General features: G+C 34.8%; 1 protein-coding gene across 5 annotated transcripts in view; it reads left to right on the forward strand.

The window, feature by feature from the left end:
• Positions 1 to 22,153, forward strand: part of LOC127834035 (intraflagellar transport protein 80 homolog) — a 101,332-nt gene that overhangs the window by 20,935 nt on the left and 58,244 nt on the right. For 2 of the 5 annotated variants that reach the window (XM_052359593.1, XM_052359597.1), the window contains 7 exons: positions 95 to 230; positions 2,354 to 2,501; positions 4,038 to 4,209; positions 4,909 to 4,998; positions 6,536 to 6,708; positions 9,554 to 9,677; positions 13,339 to 14,132. In XM_052359593.1, coding sequence (XP_052215553.1) covers positions 95 to 230; positions 2,354 to 2,501; positions 4,038 to 4,209; positions 4,909 to 4,998; positions 6,536 to 6,708; positions 9,554 to 9,677; positions 13,339 to 13,494 — 999 coding nt within the window. In that variant the 3' untranslated portion in view covers positions 13,495 to 14,132. Of the gene's footprint in view, positions 1 to 94; positions 231 to 2,353; positions 2,502 to 4,037; positions 4,210 to 4,908; positions 4,999 to 6,535; positions 6,709 to 9,553; positions 9,678 to 13,338; positions 14,133 to 22,153 lie in introns of those variants that run through there. The other 3 variants (XM_052359594.1, XM_052359595.1, XM_052359596.1) reach the window with 3 other exon arrangements.

Raw genomic sequence — 22,153 nt, forward strand, 5'->3', positions numbered from 1 at the left:
TCTTGAAATTTTTGTCTCACTTCCAATAAATAGAGAAAACATGATTATTATTCTTTAAAAGACTAAACAATAGTGGTATATGACCTGTTGCCAGTTGGAGGTGAGTGAGGTGGCACTGGACCAATGTGGAACAGCGGGTGAGCGCCGCCTGGCCATCATAGACAAGAACAGGGACCTGTATCTCACCTCTGTCAGGGTGTTCGGAACAGACAGGAAAACTGTGAAACTAGGTGAATTATCTTATTATCATTTTAGTGGGTTATTTTGTCACCCCAACAAAGCTGAAACATGTGTTTTAGTAGAAATGCCTGTTGAAATGTTATGAAAGTTTGTAACTGAATTGGATACTATTGGAAAATGTTAACACTTCCTTTGTCAAAATAAAGAAATGTTTTTTTTTGTGTTCATTAGTTTATTTGTTCCACTTTATGACATATACAGCTATCTTTTTATGCCCCCGGATCGAATGATTGGGGTATATCGTTTTTGCCCATCTGTCTGTCTGTGTCTGTCTGTCTGTCTGTCTGTCTGTCTGTCTGTCTTTCTTATGTCTGTCTGTCCCAAAACTTTAACCTTGGTTAAAGTTTTGCGATAACTTTTGCAATATTGAAGATAGCAACTTGATATTTGGCATGCATGCGTATCTCATGGAACTGCACATTTTTAGTGATGAAAGGTCAAGGTCATCCTTCAAGGTAAAAAGTCAAATATATGGCTTCAAGGCGGTGCAGTAGGGGGCATTGTGTTTCACAAACACAGCTCTTGTTGTTATTATTGAACACCAATCGACTTTAAGGACTTTGGGTAAAGAAAGTTATGTTGTGTAGTAAATATGCATGTGTAATAGATTTATGAGAGCCATATAAAACTCGTGAGCTTTCTATTGTTGATTGATCAAAGGTTAGCCTGCACTAAGAGTCTACTCTTTGTTTTTTATCAGAGGCTACACTGTACCGAGTATGTACTCCATTGTCTTTATTTAAGGTTACACTGCACTTAGAGTATACTATATTATCTGTATATACTATTATATCTGTATCAAAGGTTACACTGCTCTGAGAGGCAGACCTGTTTACTCCTACGGATTCGCCGTAGTTTCTAGGAACTTAGAGACGAAATTCCGCAATACGGATAGGCGATAAAAAACTATGATTTTCCGCGAAAAAAATCAATTTCATTTTTTTTTTCCAGGTAATTTTTCTCTTTTCGTCTCTGTTTCCTTCAAATCATAATGTTTAGGTACTTAGATGATCATTGTCAATAGGTGCTTATTACATCTGATAGTGATCAATACCCAAATGAATGGCGTCCTCCAGCTCCAAACGAAAATTGAATTTGGATGATGATGAAGTTATTAATAACTGTAACAAGAAAAAGAATAATCAAAAGTTTAAGACAACCTACACAGAAATGTATTCATGCCTCACGCTTTCTGCTAAAGGAGAATGCTTTGAGCGTTTGCAATATCTGTTGCTGCAATTATTCTTGTGCCCATGGAGGACTAAACGACTGCACGAGACACGTCCAAAGTAAAAATCATCAGGACTTTTTTAAGTTAAAAGATAAAAACAAGTCAATAAAGAGTTTTGTAACGAAACCAACCAATTCTACAGATTTAGTACTTAGTGGACGACTTGAACATGCCAATTTTTACTGTGAATAAGTTGTGCCCGACACTTAAAGAGATGTTTCCAAATTCAAAGATCACAAAAGGTATATGCCCTATAGATGAACTTATGATAGTTACATGTGTATGTCCGATTGTTTTATGTCATTGTGAAAGATTGACGTGGTGTCGTATAATATCATGTTCATTGTGTGGATACTTAAAACAAGCATTAATTTCTATATGTAAATTCAATATTTTCAGTTTAAATATTGTCCTGAAACATTACACTGACTTGTACTAGTATGTAGTAAAAGAGTGCTTATTGCAGAACATGTAAATATCCAGTCTACATGTAGTATTCTGATCCATTAAAGATAAACATTAAAATAAAAAAACTGCTTTTTCCAATTAAAATGTCTTTTTGCATTAATTTAAAGTATTGCTTCTTGTTACAATCAATAAATACAGGTCTTTTAGGGTAAACCACGTGTTATATGGGCTTTACAACTAAATTTTGTGAATACTACTGACAAGTACTCCAAACTACTGATAAAGTACTCTAAAACTACTGATCGTCACAAAATGGGGTAAACAGGTCTGGAGAGGTAATTTTGTTTTTTTTTATCAAACTTTACATTTAATTGTGTGTACAATCTAGGGTCTTGATCAAAAGTTATACCGCACCAAGATTATATTGTATTGTCTTGATAAAAGGTTACACTGCACTGATTACTCTTCTTCCAGGAACCATGATCATGTCACTGGCCTGGAATGACAACACCAACATGCTGGCTGCGCTGGCCGATGGCAAGTTCACAGTATGGTACTACCCCAGCGCTGTCTACGTGGACAGAGACCTGCTGCCTAGGACAGTCTTTGAGAAAGAAGCCAGGTTGGTGCCTAAGACTGTAAGAGCCTTGCTCTGGGAAAACTGGGCTTAATGCAAATACATGAAATGTCCACACAGGCTAATCCAAGACAACATTTTTTGCCCAAACTGGGTTTTTATTAAGAAGAGAACTCTTTTAATAACAAAAATCCCATAAAAGCATAGTGTTTTCCCTGATTAGCCTGTGCAGACTGCTCAGGCAAATCCATTTCAACACTTAATGCACATGTATTAAGTCCTGTTTTCCCAGAATCAGGTCTATTTCTTAAAGTTCTTGAGTGAAAATTTAAATCAATTTCTCTAAGTATGAAAAATTCTTGAGTTTACGGCCAGTTTAAGTTTGAACTGTGCCTATATTTACCAAGAAATTGATTGAAAATTTAATTTAGATACTCAAAACCATGACAAGTATTCCGTCTGAAGCCATTTAAAACTAGTTTTGATTGTGGAAACAAAACATCCTAATGTCTCTTTTTGTTCCTTATTTCAAGTATAAAACATTGCTGTTTACAATAAGAATGGAATATTTCTCATTTTATTTTTTTTTTAATTTTCATTACAAACTTTGTAGATAATGCAGAATTTAATGTTATTTTTAAATGTGTTTAAATACTGTAAAACCATTAAATTTCGTGTGGTACAAATTTTCGTGCATTTCGTTGGTCTGCTGAACCACGAATTCAAGTACCAACGATTATTTAGACATTTTTAATCCGAAATCGGTCATTTCCGAATGTCATTTTCGACATTTTCTTTTGTTGTCAGTTATCCGAGATACTTGTTTTTTGTAACAGTTTCTTCACTTCAGTAGGGCACATTACACTATATCTTGACTTATTAAAATATTTCCGAATTGAAAATGTTAATGTTATTTCTTTTTAATCAAGCACGGTATTTAAACTGTTCATCAACTATTGTTCTCATTTACGTGAGGTCGTCAAATTAACAGTTTACAGATTTATCACATATGTCAATTAGTGCCAATTAAAGTTAAAAGAGACATAACGGTTTTCACGCGTGTATTTTGGGGACTTAATTACTCAATTGTTACTACTAGGGGACCAATTGCGCTGAGAAATGCAAATATTGTCAAAACAACATTGATGGCAATTAGCGAGGGGGGACCCCCAAGTGCGCCGCTTTATCGCTCTTATCGACAATAATCGGCAACACTTTCATGCTTCAGTGCACATTAACCTCAAGTCTTGCTGTCAACGCAGATAATGCTTTGTTATGACTCTTATTGTTTAAATAAAAGTTTAATTATCATGACAGTCAGTCTTCCCCGAAAATATGAAATCCACGAAATAACGTGTCAACTAATTAGTTGATTTTTATTAAACAACGAAATTTCATACCGACGATTTTCTATACGTTTACAGTATGGGTTTTTTGGGGGATGAGACTTCATTTGAAGATTATTGAATATTTCCCACAGTGATCCAAATGTTTGAAAACAAAACATGAACAGAAATGTAAATGATATCTAGGATAGCATTTGTTTGCCAAACTCCGAATCATAGTGAATCTGGTTTTCAGTGAGTTTGGTAAAAACCCTCAGCTGCTGCAGTTTGTTGGTAACCATGTGGTGATACGCCGTGCAGAGGGTTCCCTGGTGAGCACAAGTATCTCCCCCTACCCTGCCATCCTGCACAGCTACGTGCAGGCTGGGCGCTGGGACGATGCAGTCAGGCTCTGCAGATTTGTCAAGGTGAGGTAATTCAGGAAGAACTGTTAACCCTTAACTACTCAGATACGTACTATGAAGTGTTTGTAGTCCCTTAATAAATCTAATTAAATTTAGGAACTTTCTCACTAGATTCAAGTTTTAAAGCTGTTTTTCCCAACCCTCAGATAATAATGAGCAGCAAACAGCAATAGACCTATGAGTTACTTGCAGGCTGGTCTGGTTTTATGTTGGTTGCATAACTTGCTTCATAGCTGGAATGGATTAATACGATTTATCACAAATTTCTTACGTAATATAACCCAATCATGTTAGTAAAGATCACTTGCCTGAATCATTTAAGACCTCTTGTTTTATTGTTGGGCAAATTTTTTTTATGACTTGTTCAGTCCATTCATATCTCCCTATTGGACAGACTGCAGGGGTATGTTATCACCTTGATCCAGGTGAGTTTCTCCTGTTTAGTGTATAGTTTGCTTCACAAATAGTTTTTAAAATTTATGGAGATTTTTAATAATGAAGAGATTCAGAGAACACAGTGAAAGGGTTAAGTTTTTTCTTACCCTGAATTGTTTCTAAAATTAGACATTTGGATTACACAAAATTTAATTTTTGTTTCCATCTTACACGTAAATTGTGTCCGGTGTGTTAATGAGTGCAAATAAACTTTAAACTATTGGAATGTAACCTTCATAAAGATTTCTGCCTGTCTGCATGTTACAGGACGAGATGCTGTGGTCGTGCCTGGCCTCCATGTCAGCCTACGCGAAGGAGCTGAACACAGCAGAGATTGCCTATGCAGCAATACAGGAGGTAAGCATAATATTTATTGTTGCAACTCACCCTGGAAAATAGGGAAACTTGTGTATGAAATGCTCTTAATAATACTACTACATGATTTTATAGGCGAAAACTTTTTGTTCTTTTCATTACTAGTAGGTTTAGATGACACTGTCAGTTACATATTTTTTACCGACTACTTTACTTGAGTCAAGTCAATCTTTGATGGAAGTAAGAATCTAATCATTTAATAGTTAAATACAAATACATATATAATCATTATAGGAACAAAAAAAGGACTGTATAAGAATTAAAAAAACTCTAGCCACCAAACCAGTACGGAGTCCCTATCACTGAATGAAAAAAATCATGAAACTGTATGTATGCGTCAGATGACTAATTACTCGATAAGTTGATTGCATTGTAATGTTCAAAGACACCAGTTTGTTGACATGCAATTTGAAGAAAATAATAAGTAATTGTGTGTTGAAGAAAGCTTATAACCATTGCCATGTAAAATTTTCCTCTACTCAGATAATCAATAAAAATTGAACAGCAGGTTTTGAGATTTCAATCTCCGATGAATAATAGTTATATTTTTTGGCAAAAATACTTTTTATTGTTGCCTCTCCCATGATTGTTCACTGATATTGCCCCACTTACATAGGCAGACAAGGTCATATTCATTGTTATATCAATGGCATATCTTTGCTCAATGTATTTTAATGAAGATGTTTTATTAATCCTCCTTACCCCTCTCTGGCAAAGTATTTTGTGCTTATGACTCATCTTACACAAGAAAATACCTTCTTATTCCCCCTCTCTTGCAGGCTTTTTATCCCCCGCCATAGGCGGAGGGAAATTGTTTTGGCGTTGTTCGTCCGTCTTTCCGTCCGTCTGTCTTTCTGTCCGTCTGTCTTTCCGTCCGTCTGTTTTTCCGTCCGTCCGGAGCCATATCTTGGAAGTGGTTTGGCGAATTCCATTTAAACTTGGTATGAGTATATATATGGATAAGATGATGATGCACGCCAAATGGCATTGTACACCATCTGTTAATAACAGAGTTATGGCCCTTTGTATCTTGAAAAAATGTTTTTTTGAGTGTTAAATATAACACTTTTGTGTCCAGAAGCATATTGGCGGGGGGATATCAAATCAACGAATTTGCTTGTTCTCCATTATTTCCCACTCTCATATGTAGTCAGACAAGGTGCACTTCATACTTGCCATTAAGCACAAACCTGTGCACAATGATAAGATTATATTTTCATTTGAGCCTCATTCTGGGAAAACTGGGTCAAGTGTGTAAAGTGTCATCCCCAACTAGCATGTGCACAGGCCAGTCAGAGACAACACTTGTATTGAATTTTCCTCTTAAAAGAAGTCGCCCTTAAATGAAAAACAGTTTAAGGGGAAAGTTTCGTCTCAGGTTAGCTTGTGCGGACTTCACAGGCTACACTGGGATGACACTTTGCAAATATACATTAACCCCAGTTTTCCAAGAATTAGGCTTATTAAAAACAACAACCTCTACCATGCCATTTCATGTCCATTACCTCTCCATACACAGGCAGACAAGGTTCAGTTCATACTGAACATCAAGGACATCCCGGTTAAGGACGCCCGCAATGCTGAGATGGCCCTGCTGTGCGGGAACCCCCAGGACGCAGAGGCCATCTTGCTGCAGGCCGGGCTTACGTTCCGCGCCATCATGCTCAACATACAGCTCTACAACTGGGACAGGTGGGCACTTAATTGTAGTTTCCAAACCCATCATCTTATCTATGCATTTTGAGGGGTTTGTAGTCCCTTAAAAATCAAAATAATTGAAGACCTTTCTTACAAGATTTAAGTTAATATAAAGACTCCATTAGCAACGCTAAGATTAGCTGCAAACACATAACACCTGAACAGCTTGCAAGTTACTACCAGGCTGCTCTGGTTTTATGCTGGTTGCATTATGGACATTTTGATTGCGTTTTATTTGAACACCTGTTGCTAAAGGGGTTTGCTCTTGTGTCGGATTCTTTCAAAGAACCAAGAATATACTGGTTCTTCTTGGTAGAAAGATTCTTAGCTTGCTATCAGGGTAAGAATCCAATGTGATACCTATAAGGTCAATACATGTATTCAGCAACCTGGAGCCATATTGTCCAAATACTGGGTAAGTTTTAATCTTATTCTTAGACAAGCCTCAAAATAAAAGGTACTGGCTTGAAATTGTTTTGCTGTAAGTTTAAATCTAGTTTGCAATGACCTATGTGAATATCATATAGAGGTCAGGAGCCAGCCTGTCTGCTATTAAGTCAGGCAAGGTTTGTTGTTCTCATAAGCAGACAGGGTGGCTCCAAACCAGACTGCACTTAATGTGTATGCTTGTCTGGAGCTCAGCTCACCACATATGGCATAGGACCAATTTTTGCATGACGTGGCTCAATCAAAGCCCTGTCCAATGATTATCTTGCACTGAAAACAAACTCTTATGATAATGGATTTTGTTGCTCATTATGGCATCCTCTATTAGTTCATTCCTACTTATTTTACCTTCATGTCAATGATAGGCTTATTTAAAAGCTATTGAGTCAGTTTCTCTGGTAGAACCATTACCTGGTGTTGTTTGGAGAGATCTAAAAAATGCTCCAAAAATGGGGATCAAACTCATGACCTCCAGGTAACTTTTGGGACACCATATCCACCTGGCCACAGTGACTTATGGTACCTATATCATCTATTATTATCATGCCCCCCTTCAAAGAAGAGGGGGTATATTGTTTTGCTCATGTCGGTCCGTCTGTATGTCCGTATGTCCGTCCACCATATGGTTTCCGGATGATAACTCAAGAACGCTTAGGCCTAGGATCATGTAACTTCATAGGTACATTGATCATGACTCGCAGATGACCCCTATTGATTTTGAGGTCACTAGGTCAAAGGTCAAGGTCGTGGTGACCCGAAATAGTAAAATGGTTTCTGGATGCTAACTCAAGAACACTTATGCCTAGAATCATGAAACTTCATAGGTACATTGATCATGACTTGCAGATGACCTCTATTGATTTTCAGGTCACTAGGCCAAAGGTCAAGGTCAGGGTGACCCGAAATAGTAAAATGGTTTCCGGATGATAACTCAAGAACGCTTTTGCCGAGGATCATGAAACTTCATAGGTACCAGAGATTTCAATAGACGCAGAATCCTGCGTTTTGACGCATCGAAAATTTGACCCGTGCGTCAGTCAGTTAACATCTCGAGTTCATTGGTAATAAATCCCACTGTGCTCCTAATTGAAATTAATGTTTCAGTATTTGAAACTCGGTCTATAATCGAGGGAATACCTCGGGCGTTGTTTATCTTATCTCATCTCCTCCAATTCACATGTCACCTTCTAAATAGTGCGTGCGCACTAACTGGGTAATAAGCAGCAGCGATTACGTGATAATTGATTGACCATCCGATAATTGCAGTTTTTTTGCAAACTTGCAGACGGCACGGTTAAAGTAAGTCGGCAAAAGTAATTAAAGAAAAAACAAAATTGGTCAAAGGTCTATTAATTACGTAGATCCACGAGTAAGTCCAGCGAGTTTTGTCAGTTTGTTAATCCACCGATAATTATGAGTAACACCCATCTTATATAAACTGGAATCACAGTTCATTTTTTATACTAACATATTTCGGACATGTGTAGTATTCGGATAAACAGTAATAGATATACTAGATGTTCCATGCATTTTGATTGTGTTTTGTTATAAAAGCTATCATAGGGATGATGATAATATAATGACGATAAATATGTGATGAAAAGCTGCTACCAGTATGTATACATATCTTAAATTACTTAAATGTGTTAAAAAACTTAAATGTTTTAAAAGGAAGTAGATTTTAATGTACCAATTCATTAAAATATGTTGTGTTTTTTATCATGGTATTGTTATTTAATGAAGCAATATAACTTTTTAAGATATTATGTTACTCTTAGAGCATATTTTCATCTAAAAAATTGAATAACAGAGACAAAAACACAATTAACGCGCTTCAAAATTGACCCCAGCATTTTTCAATTTGACTCCTCAAAATTTCAGTCCAGGGGTCATTGACTCCTGGTTTTCAAAATCTATTGAAATCCTTGGGTACATTGATCATGACTCGCAGATGACCCCTATTGATTTTCAGGTCACTCGGTCAAAGGTCAAGGTCACGGTGACCCGAAATAGTAAAATAGTTTCTGGGTGATAACTCAAGAACGCTTATGCCTAGGATCATGAAACTTCATAGGGACATTGATCATGACTTGCAGATGACCCCTATTGATCTTCAGATCACTAGGTCAAAGGTCACAGTGACTTAACACAGTAAAATGGTTTCCGGATGAAAACTCAAGAAAGCTTACGCCTAGGATCATGAAACTTCCTAGGTACATTGATAATGACTTGCAGATGACCCCTATTGATTTTCAGGTCACTAGGTCAAAGGTCAAGGTCACAGTGCCAAAAAACGTATTAACACAATGGCTGCCACTACAACTGACAGTCCATATGGGGGGCATGCATGTTTTACAAACAGCCCTTGTTTCAATTATCCTCCATTTCTCAGAGGCCTGGAGTTAGCAGTGAAACACAAGACTCACGTTGACACAGTGTTGGGGTACAGACAGAAGTACATGGACCAGTATGGGAAATCAGAGACCAACAAACGTTTCCTGCAATATAAGGAGGGGGTACGTTACGGAACGCGGTTTAATGTGTACAATACTGCTTGTTAAATTGCATATCATCATAGTATCTCATTGAAATGTATGAATTTATGTGAGAAAATGCCATTTTGAAATGAACCACTAGGATTGTGGTCATTTGCTGATTTCATCCCCAGTTTTTGCCTACCATTGAAATGTATCATATATGTAAGTATTTTTTTTAAATATTCTTTGCCAAGGGAGAATACCTGGCTCTCTGTCTCATATTGTATCAATGTTTTGTTTTGCAAATGTTAATTTGTAAACATACCTAAAGAGCATTTAGAAAACACAGACAAAATAAGCCAGTCCTCCAATAGATGGAATATCATATATTTCATTATGAGATAAGCGTATGCTGTTTTTTTATAGTTTGTTTATATTAAAAAAACAGTTCCTCTTTGTTTTATGTGTTTTATTGAGTGTTTTGTACTCTATCGGTGAAACCAGAGGGGATTTATGGTTTGCGCTCTGTGTGTCAGTCTGTCTGTCAGTCCGTAACACTTTTCTGCACCCTGCGAAAACTTTAAAAGTTCTTCATATTTTTCAATGAAACTTGAAACTAGGACAGATGGCAATATGGAGATTATGCACGTCATTTCATTTTGTTCCTACGTCAAGAATTTTGGTTGCTATGGAAACAAATAGACTAGAAATATTGCTGAAAATGGTGGATCCTGCGATAACTCTAAAAATTCTTCATATTTTTTCATGAAACTTGAAACAAGGACAGATGGCAATATGGAGATTATGCACGTCATTTCTTTTTGTTCCAACATCAAGAATTCTGGTTTCTATGGCAACAAATAGATTAGAAATATTGCTGAAAATGGTGGAGTTTCACTGGTAGGGGACTCATTGCTTGGCAATAGTCTTGACCTTATTATTTGTTTTATGCCATACAGATAATTGCTGAAGAAGGTAACTATTATACATGTGTATATACTTGTTGATTAATGACATTTCATCTGGTATGTCTCAAATTGTGATGAATATTTCAGAACAAGAGCAAGGTAATGTGAACCATTATGCGTGATAGAGACTTGTTGTCCAAAAATACCAATATCAGGTTTTGGCAAATTAATACATACAGCTTTTTAATAGCATGGTGTATGCTTGGCCTTTTTCATGTGTAAAATGTACTGTGTTTAAATATAAATTTTGCAATGGGATGTAGTTTATAATTTATGTGGATGTATATATTCCATCACATTTAAAGATTCTTTTTGGATTCAATGGTTGATGGTCATATTTCATTTGATGACTTATTATACCTTCCAGATTAGCAACTGTTCCTTATTGACTTGTTTGTAGAAACATTTAGTTCATTTATCCTATAACTGCCTTAATTTATACAATCAAACTTTTCAGGTCACTTAGTAACTATGAAAATACTAAAAAAGGTTAAGTTGGAAAACTAAACCATTTTTTTGACTATTGGGCATTTTAAAATAACTTTTGTGTCAGTTTCAATAATTCCATCTATTTATAAAATAATATGTTAACAAGCCAATGCGATAAAAATGCCTGTCCTCCTACGACAAATAGCGGGGAGTTAAACTGACCACAGTGTGTCACCCTGCTAGTTACAGCATTTCTATGTTTACAACGCTCCATATGAGAAACGTGATCAAACTTATTAATTTTTTACCATCTCTGGTTGTCTTGTATTTAATTTTGATAGTTATATTTAAATTAAATGTTTTAAACAAGTAACTTTTTAAGTCTAGTAGTTTTCCATTTGATTTATGTTGACATTTTTTTCTTGAATGTATAAGTATAAGTACATCTAAATGTAAGATTTTCCTGAGGAGCGTGATTGTTTACTATTCTAGTATACAAGAAGCAGTGTCTGGGAGATATGTTTGTTTATTTACATAACTCAATTAAGGATGGACATGCTGATATTTTCCTTGGAAGATACTTTATTTTAAACCTTTCAGTGCGGGAACCGGATTTTGAAGGCCTTTGCAAACAGTTTGGATCCAGATGAGACGCCACAGAACGTGGCGTCTCATCAGGATCCAAACTGTTTGCTATTCTGATGGTGTTCTTTTAAAAAACTCGAAGAAAATGCTAATTTTAGAAATTCAGCAGTAGACATTTTAGCAGACGACAAATTTCCCAGCATGCAAAGGGTTAAACCTACTTTTATAAGCTTGATTGCATCAAAAGCATCAGGCTTCTTGAAACGCTCATGAGTCCATTTCTTGGGCCTAGAACCAGTCCTTGGTGTCTTTGTGGGAAATCTTAAGAATGCTCCCATGGGAGAATCTACTTTGTTTTCAGTTTATTTAGCATAATTAGGTGATTTTATGAAAAGATTTAAAGGATTGATTATTTTCAGCTATGTGTCCTACCATTTTGAAGGTTCCTTTTAGTTTTGTGCGAATTCATTAAAATATGTTTCTGTAAATTATGCATGCTTTAACCATCATTTGACTTACTGCAAATACAAAATCGATGCATGTGTACATTATAAGTTTAATGGCAAGTTGGTAAATCTAAAGCAAAATTATTTTTAAGTTTACTTCATATGGGTGTTAACTTAACAACCTGTTTACCATTTTACATACAACATATAAAAACTGTATTGTTCTCTGCACGTCAATGATTCGATAGATACTCTCACACAAATTGACTTTTTATGAAATGTTGAGTTCTATTTTCTGGATCCAAGATTTTTTTTAAATGGACTCCTGTAAATTCAGCAGGACTCAGAATAGGACCTGGAATCACAAACATACTTAAGTTAATATTCTGCCTCAACTTTTGAGTTTTTTATAAATTTTTTAGATGAGTTTAACCATCATGCTGTCTTAGGTATTCAAAAAGCTCTTTATTCAAGTTTTGAGTCCTACACAACCCTGAGTATGAGAAAGACTATATAAGTTTGCATAATGTTGAGATATGAGATTGTGGTAAGCTGGCTTACATTGTCAAGGCTCATCTAAGTGGAAACTCATAGGTTATCTTTTGAGTTTAGCGCAACACGTTTTTTTAGATTGTCTGGATACTAGGCCCAGATTAAATATATTCATATGACCTAAGCCCATAGGCACCAACCAATTTGTAGACTTAAGGCCAATTTAAAATATATTATGTATTGTTATAAAAGTGCTTTCGTTGTTGAGTCTAGCTTGGTATTTACCACTGATTACATTGATCAATTTAGAATTCATTTTTAATTGTCATAAGATTCAAAATAAGCTCGGTAGTTCCATTAAGGTGTATATACAAGTTTACAAGCTTTTTTTGGTAACTTGTGTTCTAACATAGTTAAAGTTTATTCTATTGTCTTAAGTCTATAAATCTTTATCCAGTTTTAATGGGGCTAGCTTAAGCTTGTTTTTCGCATACTGCAATAAAGTACCAATATGCAAAGATAAATTAAATTAATTCAATAAACTTACACTGATAATATATTTGAACAAAATATATAAATATTATAATGTAGAATTCCGTCATCTTCAAAATGATACGAGTAAATGAAATTAGTGACTTAAGCCAATTATTCTGAAGACTTGCTTAAGATGATTTGAGATATAGTGACCATGTGGTGAACACGAACCCTTCCCTCTCAAAGAATCCTCTTTCCAGTAACTAATAGCATGTCCATAAAACTGTTTTGCATATTGTATTGCAGATTGAGATTGACTGGGAGAAGATAGAAGCCAAGATTGAGATGGAGTACCAGAAGGAACGTGAGCGCCCAGACCGGCCGGTATCCACGGCAACCACCGCCTCCCATGCGCCCAGCGGACCTGGAGGTCACAGGCCAGCAGTAAAAACGGGTTCCTAGTTGTTAAAGACTTGTGAAAATTGTTCTTAGATTTAGGACTTGCTATTTTTGGCAGTCTTTTAATCCCTATGTATGAGTATAAGAAATAATTTCTGAGTGTCTTTAACAGTAATATACAGTCTCAGTGAAAAATCATGGTGGTCTGATGGTTGTTAGTGTTACATGTCAAAGTGTAATGTAGAGACAACAGGACATTTATATTTCAGTTCAATTTTGAAAGTTTTTTTTTCAAATCAATATAGTGGAACTGCTGTTCTAATAATTTAAAAACAACATTAAATCAACTTGAAAAGACTGCAGTATTTCTTTATAGTGCTGGCTGGACAGCTGGTCCATGTTGCCTCCTGGCGTATATGTATGCTAGAGTAATTGGGTTGTATTGTTTTGATTCAAATGCTTGATTAATTTACTTGATTACTATTTACATTCCGTCCAAACTATATGTTGTGTATTCTTCTGTAAGTACCATGTTCAAAGTAATTCACATTTCTTTGTTGTGGAAGATTGTTCCCAGAAATATTTTAAAGAAATGTGAGAAATATTTATTGTTTATTTATTGTTTCTTGTCACAATATATATGTATGAAATTATTGTAGATGATACTTTACAATACAAATTAAATAATGGATACTTAGAAATGCGTTTTCTTATTACTTTGTCTTTGGTCAACCTTTCAGCCATCATTATGGACCCTTGATAATAAAATACCTGCAAATTAACTGCTGTGTAGCCAGAAGGTCCATTGGTGTTATATCTGGTATGTGGCATTCTGTCAGTGATTTTTTTGCTTAAAATTACCGCCGATTTTCGGCTGCTTTTCGATCGCAAAAATCAACGTTTTTCCCCAAAAAGCTGACCAAAATTTCCAAAAAAAGCCCAATTAAAAAAAAATATTTTTTTTTTACAAGAAAGAAGTCTCTTATGACTTATGATTTCTTAACTCTAGATCTCAACTTTTATTTTTTAAACATTCTACAAAATATATAACTTTAATTTAGTCCTTTTTGTCCATAAATAATTCCCAAATTTGCCACTTTTATCAATTAAAAAATCCCAATTTGACCAGACTCCTTTTCCCAAAATGGCTAGAAAACCCCCCTGAACATACATGCACTTGAAAACGATTTTACTTCTGTTACTTATAATCATATTTATAATATATCATATTTATAATGCTTAATTTTTCCCAATTTCATGGTTTATCGTACTTTTAATGGTTTATGGCGCTAATTTTCCCAATTTAAATGGCACAGGCTGTAACAAATAAAAGCAACAAAATCACTGGTAGAAGTCCTATATTGTGGGATCCACGCAAAAGGATCGAGGAGCAAAAAACCCTATTGTGTTCTTGATGCTGTTTTTTTAAAGACAGAAATGTGATAAAGGGCATGTTATTGTCAGAGTTTGTGGAAGAATCTCGACACAGTTAAGTAGCTTTGCCCCATTTTCTTATGGGGGCTCGAAAACGAAGGTATGACTGTATTGAAAGTTGACTAAATAGTGTACATCAAAGTCCCATTGGTAAACCTGCACTGCTTTTGTCAAGCCCGCTTGCGGAAAGTTCAATGAAGTAGTCAAAATGGTTTAATCAGGCGTCAACATTTGCCATAACCCACTGGACTCTAACTTTGTCATTCATCATGCAATTTTATATTAACACCACAAAAGACCACCATTTCATTATGTACACATCGATCTTATAACGTAGCGACGTCACCATCTATGTATAGAATGCCACCATTTGGATACAGTGTGCTGTGTGTATCACTCGTCCCCCTAGCTCATTGGTCAAAGTCTTACTAAGAGGTTGAAGGTCAAATTTTGGCTGACAGTTTCATCATTCATCTGGCAACTTTAAGATTACCGACCACAAATGGTCACCATGTGGATACGGTATTTCATGTTCAACAAGACTATTGCCAAGTAATATTGCTCCACCATTGCCAGATTTTTTGTTGTTGCCATAGCCACCAGCATTTTTGACGTAGGAAAAAAATGAAATGACGTGCATAATGTCCATATTGCCATCTATCCATGTTTCAAGTTTCATGAAAAAATATGAAGAACTTTTAAAGTTATCGTAAGACCCAGAAAAGTGAGACAGACAGACTCACAGATAGACGCACAGAGCGCAAACCATAATTCCCCTCCGGTTTTCACCGGTAGGGGACAAAAACCGTCTTGCTTACACAACCAACAGTCAATGTAATAGAGTTCAAAGGTCGGGTCAATCATGTATCCTACAGGTAAAATGCCTAATGATTTTGCAATTTACTGTCCTCACTGCAACTATATATCATTTAAATGCAATTTTACAAATATTTAACTTGTTAACCATACAAAGATGGCCTTTAACAAATTGACATAGGTCAATGTCAAACCAAAGGCTGAAGGTCAAACATGTACACAGTGCAGCTTGTTAAACAGTTACAAGTATTATTAACAATGGGCTCTACATGTTTCCGACATGAACAGAGCTCGTTCACCCAAACTATCTTTTTGGCGAATGAGTGGGATAATTGATCTATTTTGGTAAAATAAAATTAACCATTTTCCTTCGTCAGAGCATAGCGAAAATTCTATATAAAAGGCAGTTATAACTGGAAAGGCTTGTAAACAAATCCCAAAATATACTTTATTACAATGCTTCCTGAGTCGAGTTGTTTAGTCATGTGTATCTTCAACGGCGCTTTGACGTGCTACCGTGCATTCTTTTAGCATCGGGGATAAATGATAAGTCTTGGGTTTTGCAACTGAAAACGGCTTCCGGATGTCGCAGCTGACCATAGTCCCACTTATGTAATGGCTCTCGTCCTTTACTTATTTATCACACAAGCTACATGGTGGTGAAAGCAGTGGTTTACGTTTAATAAGACCTATCGATAGGACCAGTCTTTCAGCACAGGCTTCAACATGAGTGAAGGCGGTGAGATATTTTTTCTTGAAGAATTAGAGTGTCAGACGCGCAAAACAGGTCCTTATTTTATTTAAATAGCGGTATGCGAAACGGAACTATCATAATATACGCGTGTAAAATTGATGGTCTATAATAAGTCTTGTTTAGAAGGTTCAACCGAATCCAACTGTGTTTGAAGACAACGTCACTGTAAGCAAGACTTCGAACAAATCTTCATGTATAGTTAAGACAGTAATGGCGGCCAATCGCCCTAAAATGATTACAAGACATATCTCGAAATATGGACTTATATTTATCAATCGGGTAACGATGTAAAAGGATTGCAAATGGCTTTGTCATTTCGTTGCTAGACGTAAGGAGTATTACGTAAATGTTCGCTGTTGCAGGCCTTGAAGAGCAACACTTTACCAAACTACCGGGTGAACTTACCTTTCCACAAAGGGATGACTAAAAGAAGTTTGGCTTGCTGGAGAAGAAAAAAAAGTAAAATGTACTGATGGGATGGCATGTCCATCAGTATCTATAACAAGCATTTGTCAATTTCTTGATGCTTTTCATAGCATTGATATAAGTCTGTAAATCAAACATTCACTACCGGCATGCAGTTTGATTGGAGGCTTTTATTCGTGCAGGAAGAACAAATCCGATGGCCATCTTAAATTATACATTATTATGCGCCGTTTCAATTAAGTGTGGGTAGATTCAGAACCAACGCGTATCAACCCTGTTTGATAACATGTAATACCTAGAGCTGGAAAATACGTATTTCTTTAGACACCACCGCCCCTACCAAATACGAAATCTCAATAGCTGTTATGTCGGTGCATTTATAAGAAAATATATCAAATTTAAAATGATTATACGAAAGCTGGAGTATATATGATTTACATGTACGTATTGTCTAAACTTTGTGAAATAAATTAGGCATGAAAATAAGTTTGTTTCCACTATCGTGACCAACCATAATGTTTGGTGGCGATCTTAATCTTTTTTTTATTTTACAAGTTTTTAATCATGTTCGAAAAATTATTTCATATTCGAAAATTCATTATTAATACAGAGAAAGTTATTTTGCAGTGAGATTTGGAAATCCATGTCATTAAATATTCCCAAATATTCTCATTCTTTTCACCTCATGTAATTAAACAGAATATTGAAAAATAATATACAGACACATCGATGTCTAAACTTTAAGCATTCATTTCCCTTGATTTGTTGCTCATCGCACATTGATATAAGATATCCTGTACGACATATTACAATATGATATGTATTAACACGTATTCCAAGTAAATAACTTTCTGAGTTTTCATGTAGTTAATTCTGGCACAAACACAAGGCAGTAATATTTTTAAAGTCAGGGTTGGCCCTTAACCGCATTCACCAATAATGAAGTTTTATATTAATCATCGTACACAATAACAAGCTAAATTCCGTGATCAACTTTCATTAACATCAACCTTGTACATTTTTCTATTTCATGGTACCTACGTTTTCTCATAACATAAAACCAACTAGACTCGTTAAAAACAAATGGTGATATGAGCAGAATGCCAGAATGTGGCACCTGAACATGCAACTGTGTCTCGCAAAAAAAGAACAAAATGACGTCCTTCCAGGTATTCCTGTTCGTTTATGTCGGTTATGTCTATAGCCAAGTTCATATCAATTTATTGCCGGTGTCTAATTATCCCAATTCTTGCATTCTGAACACATATGCTTCAAAAGATATGCGTGTCTTTGTATATGTCTGGCCTATGATTTGTTGGGAAACTTTGAACAATTGGTTTTAATTTAAATATTTCACATGAAAACCATTTTATGCAGACGACTGTCATAAAGGTAACGAACTATTTCATTGTATAAGCACCACTTGCACAAAGGCGTACAAACAGATATGATTTGAAGAAACAATCGTTGATTTTTATCAGAAAGCAAGTGAAAAAACTTTAATATACATTTAATTTGTCATATATAATGCTTAGGCTCTTGTATGAACTGCCATGGTCAAAATTAAGTGCCAATGTTAATAAATAATCTTTGTATAAACTTTTCAAGATTTACTTGTGTGCTGTCCATGTATTTTTTTAATATTTTTTTTAATTAATGTAGTGCCCCCCACCCCCCCCCCCTCCCCGCACTTCGACCTACCACCCATACACACCTCACAAGCATATATTTAACATAAAAGGTGTTATTATTCTAGCAAATATATAGGTCATGAATGGTTATCTGTTTTCATTTGTTTTACTTTGGTTTCAGATTTGGGAGTACTTATGTGTCTACTTACAGTTCCGAAGATCAATCTTTTCTAAACCGATACCAAACTATGTCTTATTCCTTTTCTTTAAGATTTTTCGATTGTTCTGTCAGTATATCGCATATTGCATTGTATATATTTACTCGGGTACCCGATCTATACTTCACTATTTTGTAGTGAAGTCTTTCTTCGACCGAATCTCCTGTTTAAACTGTTTAATACTGTACGGCGACATGACATTTTATTAACCGCTTCACTATATAAATGCTTATGACGCATGTTATGATTTTTACCAATTTGTTGAAACAAATAGGCAATATTTGGTTATTTTTCCTGGTTTTGATAGTTATGTTGCCCTCATCAATATTAAAATGCGGAGAACGTCGCACACTGTAACCGAAATGAAAAAAGCAAGTCCCGGTTAGTTTTGTTAAATACTAGAGAGGTGATTCCATTAAATAATACTAATACTACTAATACCATTAATAATAATACTAATGATTAAATTGGTTATACAATTACTCCTACTACTACAAATAATAATAATCATAATTATTATAATTATAATAATACAAACTACAAATTATATTAATACATATTATGAGTAATTGTATAATCATGGTATAAATGCAACCTTAAATAGACATTTACTTCGGGAAAATAGTGTGACTTACCCCGCATTGCATATCTGTATAAGATTATATAGGGATAATTTAAATGAGTTAACACTTCATGTTTAAAGCTGTGTTGTGCCGTTATATATGTTATTAAAGCTAAACTTTCTTAGTTTATTGGTTTGCTCGTCATAGCTCTTAATTGTATAGTTTCGTTTTAACTCGCTCACAAACGTATTGTACTGCTTGCATAGAATGGCCATATAGAACGCGTTTACAGTTTGGCAAAATGATTATAAATTCCTAATTAAATCAAACGTAAGCAGTATATTCAGAAAGGCAAAATTACACTCTTGAATAAGCAAAACAAAAAAAATCATCAAGCGAAAGTGGAATAATAACACGTTCGTAACGCTTTTCTTCGCTAATGCAAACAACTTGTATAATCTACATACTATTTGAACTACAAATAAAATTGTTGTCTGTATTGTGTAATGCGGTGGCATTTACTTCAAGAGGTTCCGATTGAGAATCCCAGGACAGATACATTGTTTTCATTGTTTTGTTAATATAAAAAAACATTTCAAAATAATATAGTTCTGTTAATAAATTCAGTTTATGACATTTTTCAAAAATACGAAAATCTGTTAAACTGAATAGTAATATTTCGCGAAAAGTGGTTCTTGGCTTTATCAAAATCGTGTTACTATACTCCTGAATTTGTAAGAGGGGTGTTAACTGGAAGAATCATTGTCTCCTTTACGTTATCAAACCAAATGTGAGCATTAGATAAGTTAAAGTGTGGAACAAATCATTTCGTTATTGTTTTACAAGTGTATGACAGTCACATATAAAAACGTAATCGTGCTTACAATTGTTCTGTTGTCGTATTATTTTCTATCTAAAAGACCCCGCCATCTTTCCTTCAAAATTGAAAGTAAAGTAAATATTCTGACTTTTGAAATATAGGTCAATACTGTGTAAATTTTAATACTGTACGTTAATCTGCAAACCTTTCTTATGAACAATATATAAGGTAAGTACCACACCCATCCCCTCAATCTGAACGGCGCTGTTGCGAATGGAGCCTAACATTAGTTAATTTTAAGATTAAGCAAACCATGTGCCGTATACAGTGTTCACGAATTATTTGTTTCCAAGAACAAATAAACTGCAAAACATCACTTGCTTAGAAAAAAACAACAACATAATCTTAAAATATATTTCAACGACTTAAATATATTTAAGCGGTTTTGTTCTCGTAATGCATAATATTATCATATTGGACCCTAACATATATAATTTTAATTTTAAGCAAACCATGTTGTGCGTATACTGTGCTTCCGACTTACTTGCAGTATCCATTTTATAGCGTGAAGTATACATTTATAATTACCAAACCGAAATAAAAAGGTAATTGACCTTTAAATGTTAGTTATTTTTAGGCGTGTATGTTATTGCTTATTATTTGACAAAAATATTTTAGAGGAACGAATACATTACACTACAGCACATTCTAATTAGAAAAAGAACACAATTTTAAAATATATTGCAACGACTTAAACCTGAGATTTACAGTAAAAGTATTGAAGATCGTGTTGAAATGTGAAAAGGATACACGGATTTTCAACCTAACCTCAAATTAATATTTAACGAATGAATACTTTTTGTTTCGTACACTGTGATTTACCGCTCCTTATTACTTGAAGGTTTTGTTCTCGTATTAAGTAATATTATAATTTTGCATAATATGCAAAACAATATGTATAATATATCATATAAATAGTGATTTTCGATATTCTTCATTATTTTAAACTTCCTGAAAGGTTTAATTACTCATTCACAAAGTTATGTGGTATGTTTGTTGTTGTATGACACACCGGTTGATAAGCATCCATTTCACAGAGTTTACTATAATTTTCAACGCATATTGAAACATCTCCGGTATAAGAGCCGGTATTCACTGTACTTATATTAGATTTAGAAACTGCCAGACTCAGAGTACTTTTTATTAAAAAAAACATGGCATGTTTATTGATATTTAACGTTCAGTCGCGGCCAAGATATTAATTAAGTCTAGAACACTGTATGCATTTGGCAGTTGAGAATGTTGTTTTATTGGTTCCAGTAATAGAATGCTTACAGGTTGGCAAAGCATAAGAGTACGCAGAAGAATATGGCAGTCTTTCAAGAATACAGTATTCCTGAGCGTTCGTAAACATTATCACGCGGGATGTTCATGGCAGTCTTCTGTAGTCCTTTATCAAACACGAGGGACGAATTGTCTGTACATACAACACGTCATTACACACAAAACAATGAGAAACGTTATGGTGAACATTTCAAACGGTAAATGACAACATTGATTATCAATCTGTTTAAAGGAATACGTATCAATACATATATAGTGATTTGTAGTCTACTGTCAACGGGCTTTAATGTAGAGGCACATGTACTTTTAACAAGACATAAGTTGTATACTCTTATTAAGTGAGACACCATCAATTGCATTCGGTTTTGTTCCAAACAATGAGTCAAAACAAGTTTAATAGTATGCTTCTGTAAATGTCATGTCCGAAAACTGTTATAAAAGCAATAGCACCACTGAAAAATCATCGAACATGTGCATTATATCAACATATGCATATACTTTTAATTAGTTATTGTAAAATAACAGTCTAGGGACACATACAGTCAGTTTTATATTAGAGTGTTTGGATATTATAATTAACATCAGGTTTTCTTTATTTCTTATTTGAACTGCATGAAATGCAACCATGTTTGATATGCCTCATTATTTACAGGATTGTAGAACTTCGAAATTCGTACATCTTTTGTAAGTCATAATACATATTTACGGACTTGCTT

The sequence above is a fragment of the Dreissena polymorpha genome, chromosome 6 (genome assembly GCF_020536995.1).
Source record: "Dreissena polymorpha isolate Duluth1 chromosome 6, UMN_Dpol_1.0, whole genome shotgun sequence".
NCBI lineage: Eukaryota > Metazoa > Mollusca > Bivalvia > Myida > Dreissenidae > Dreissena > Dreissena polymorpha.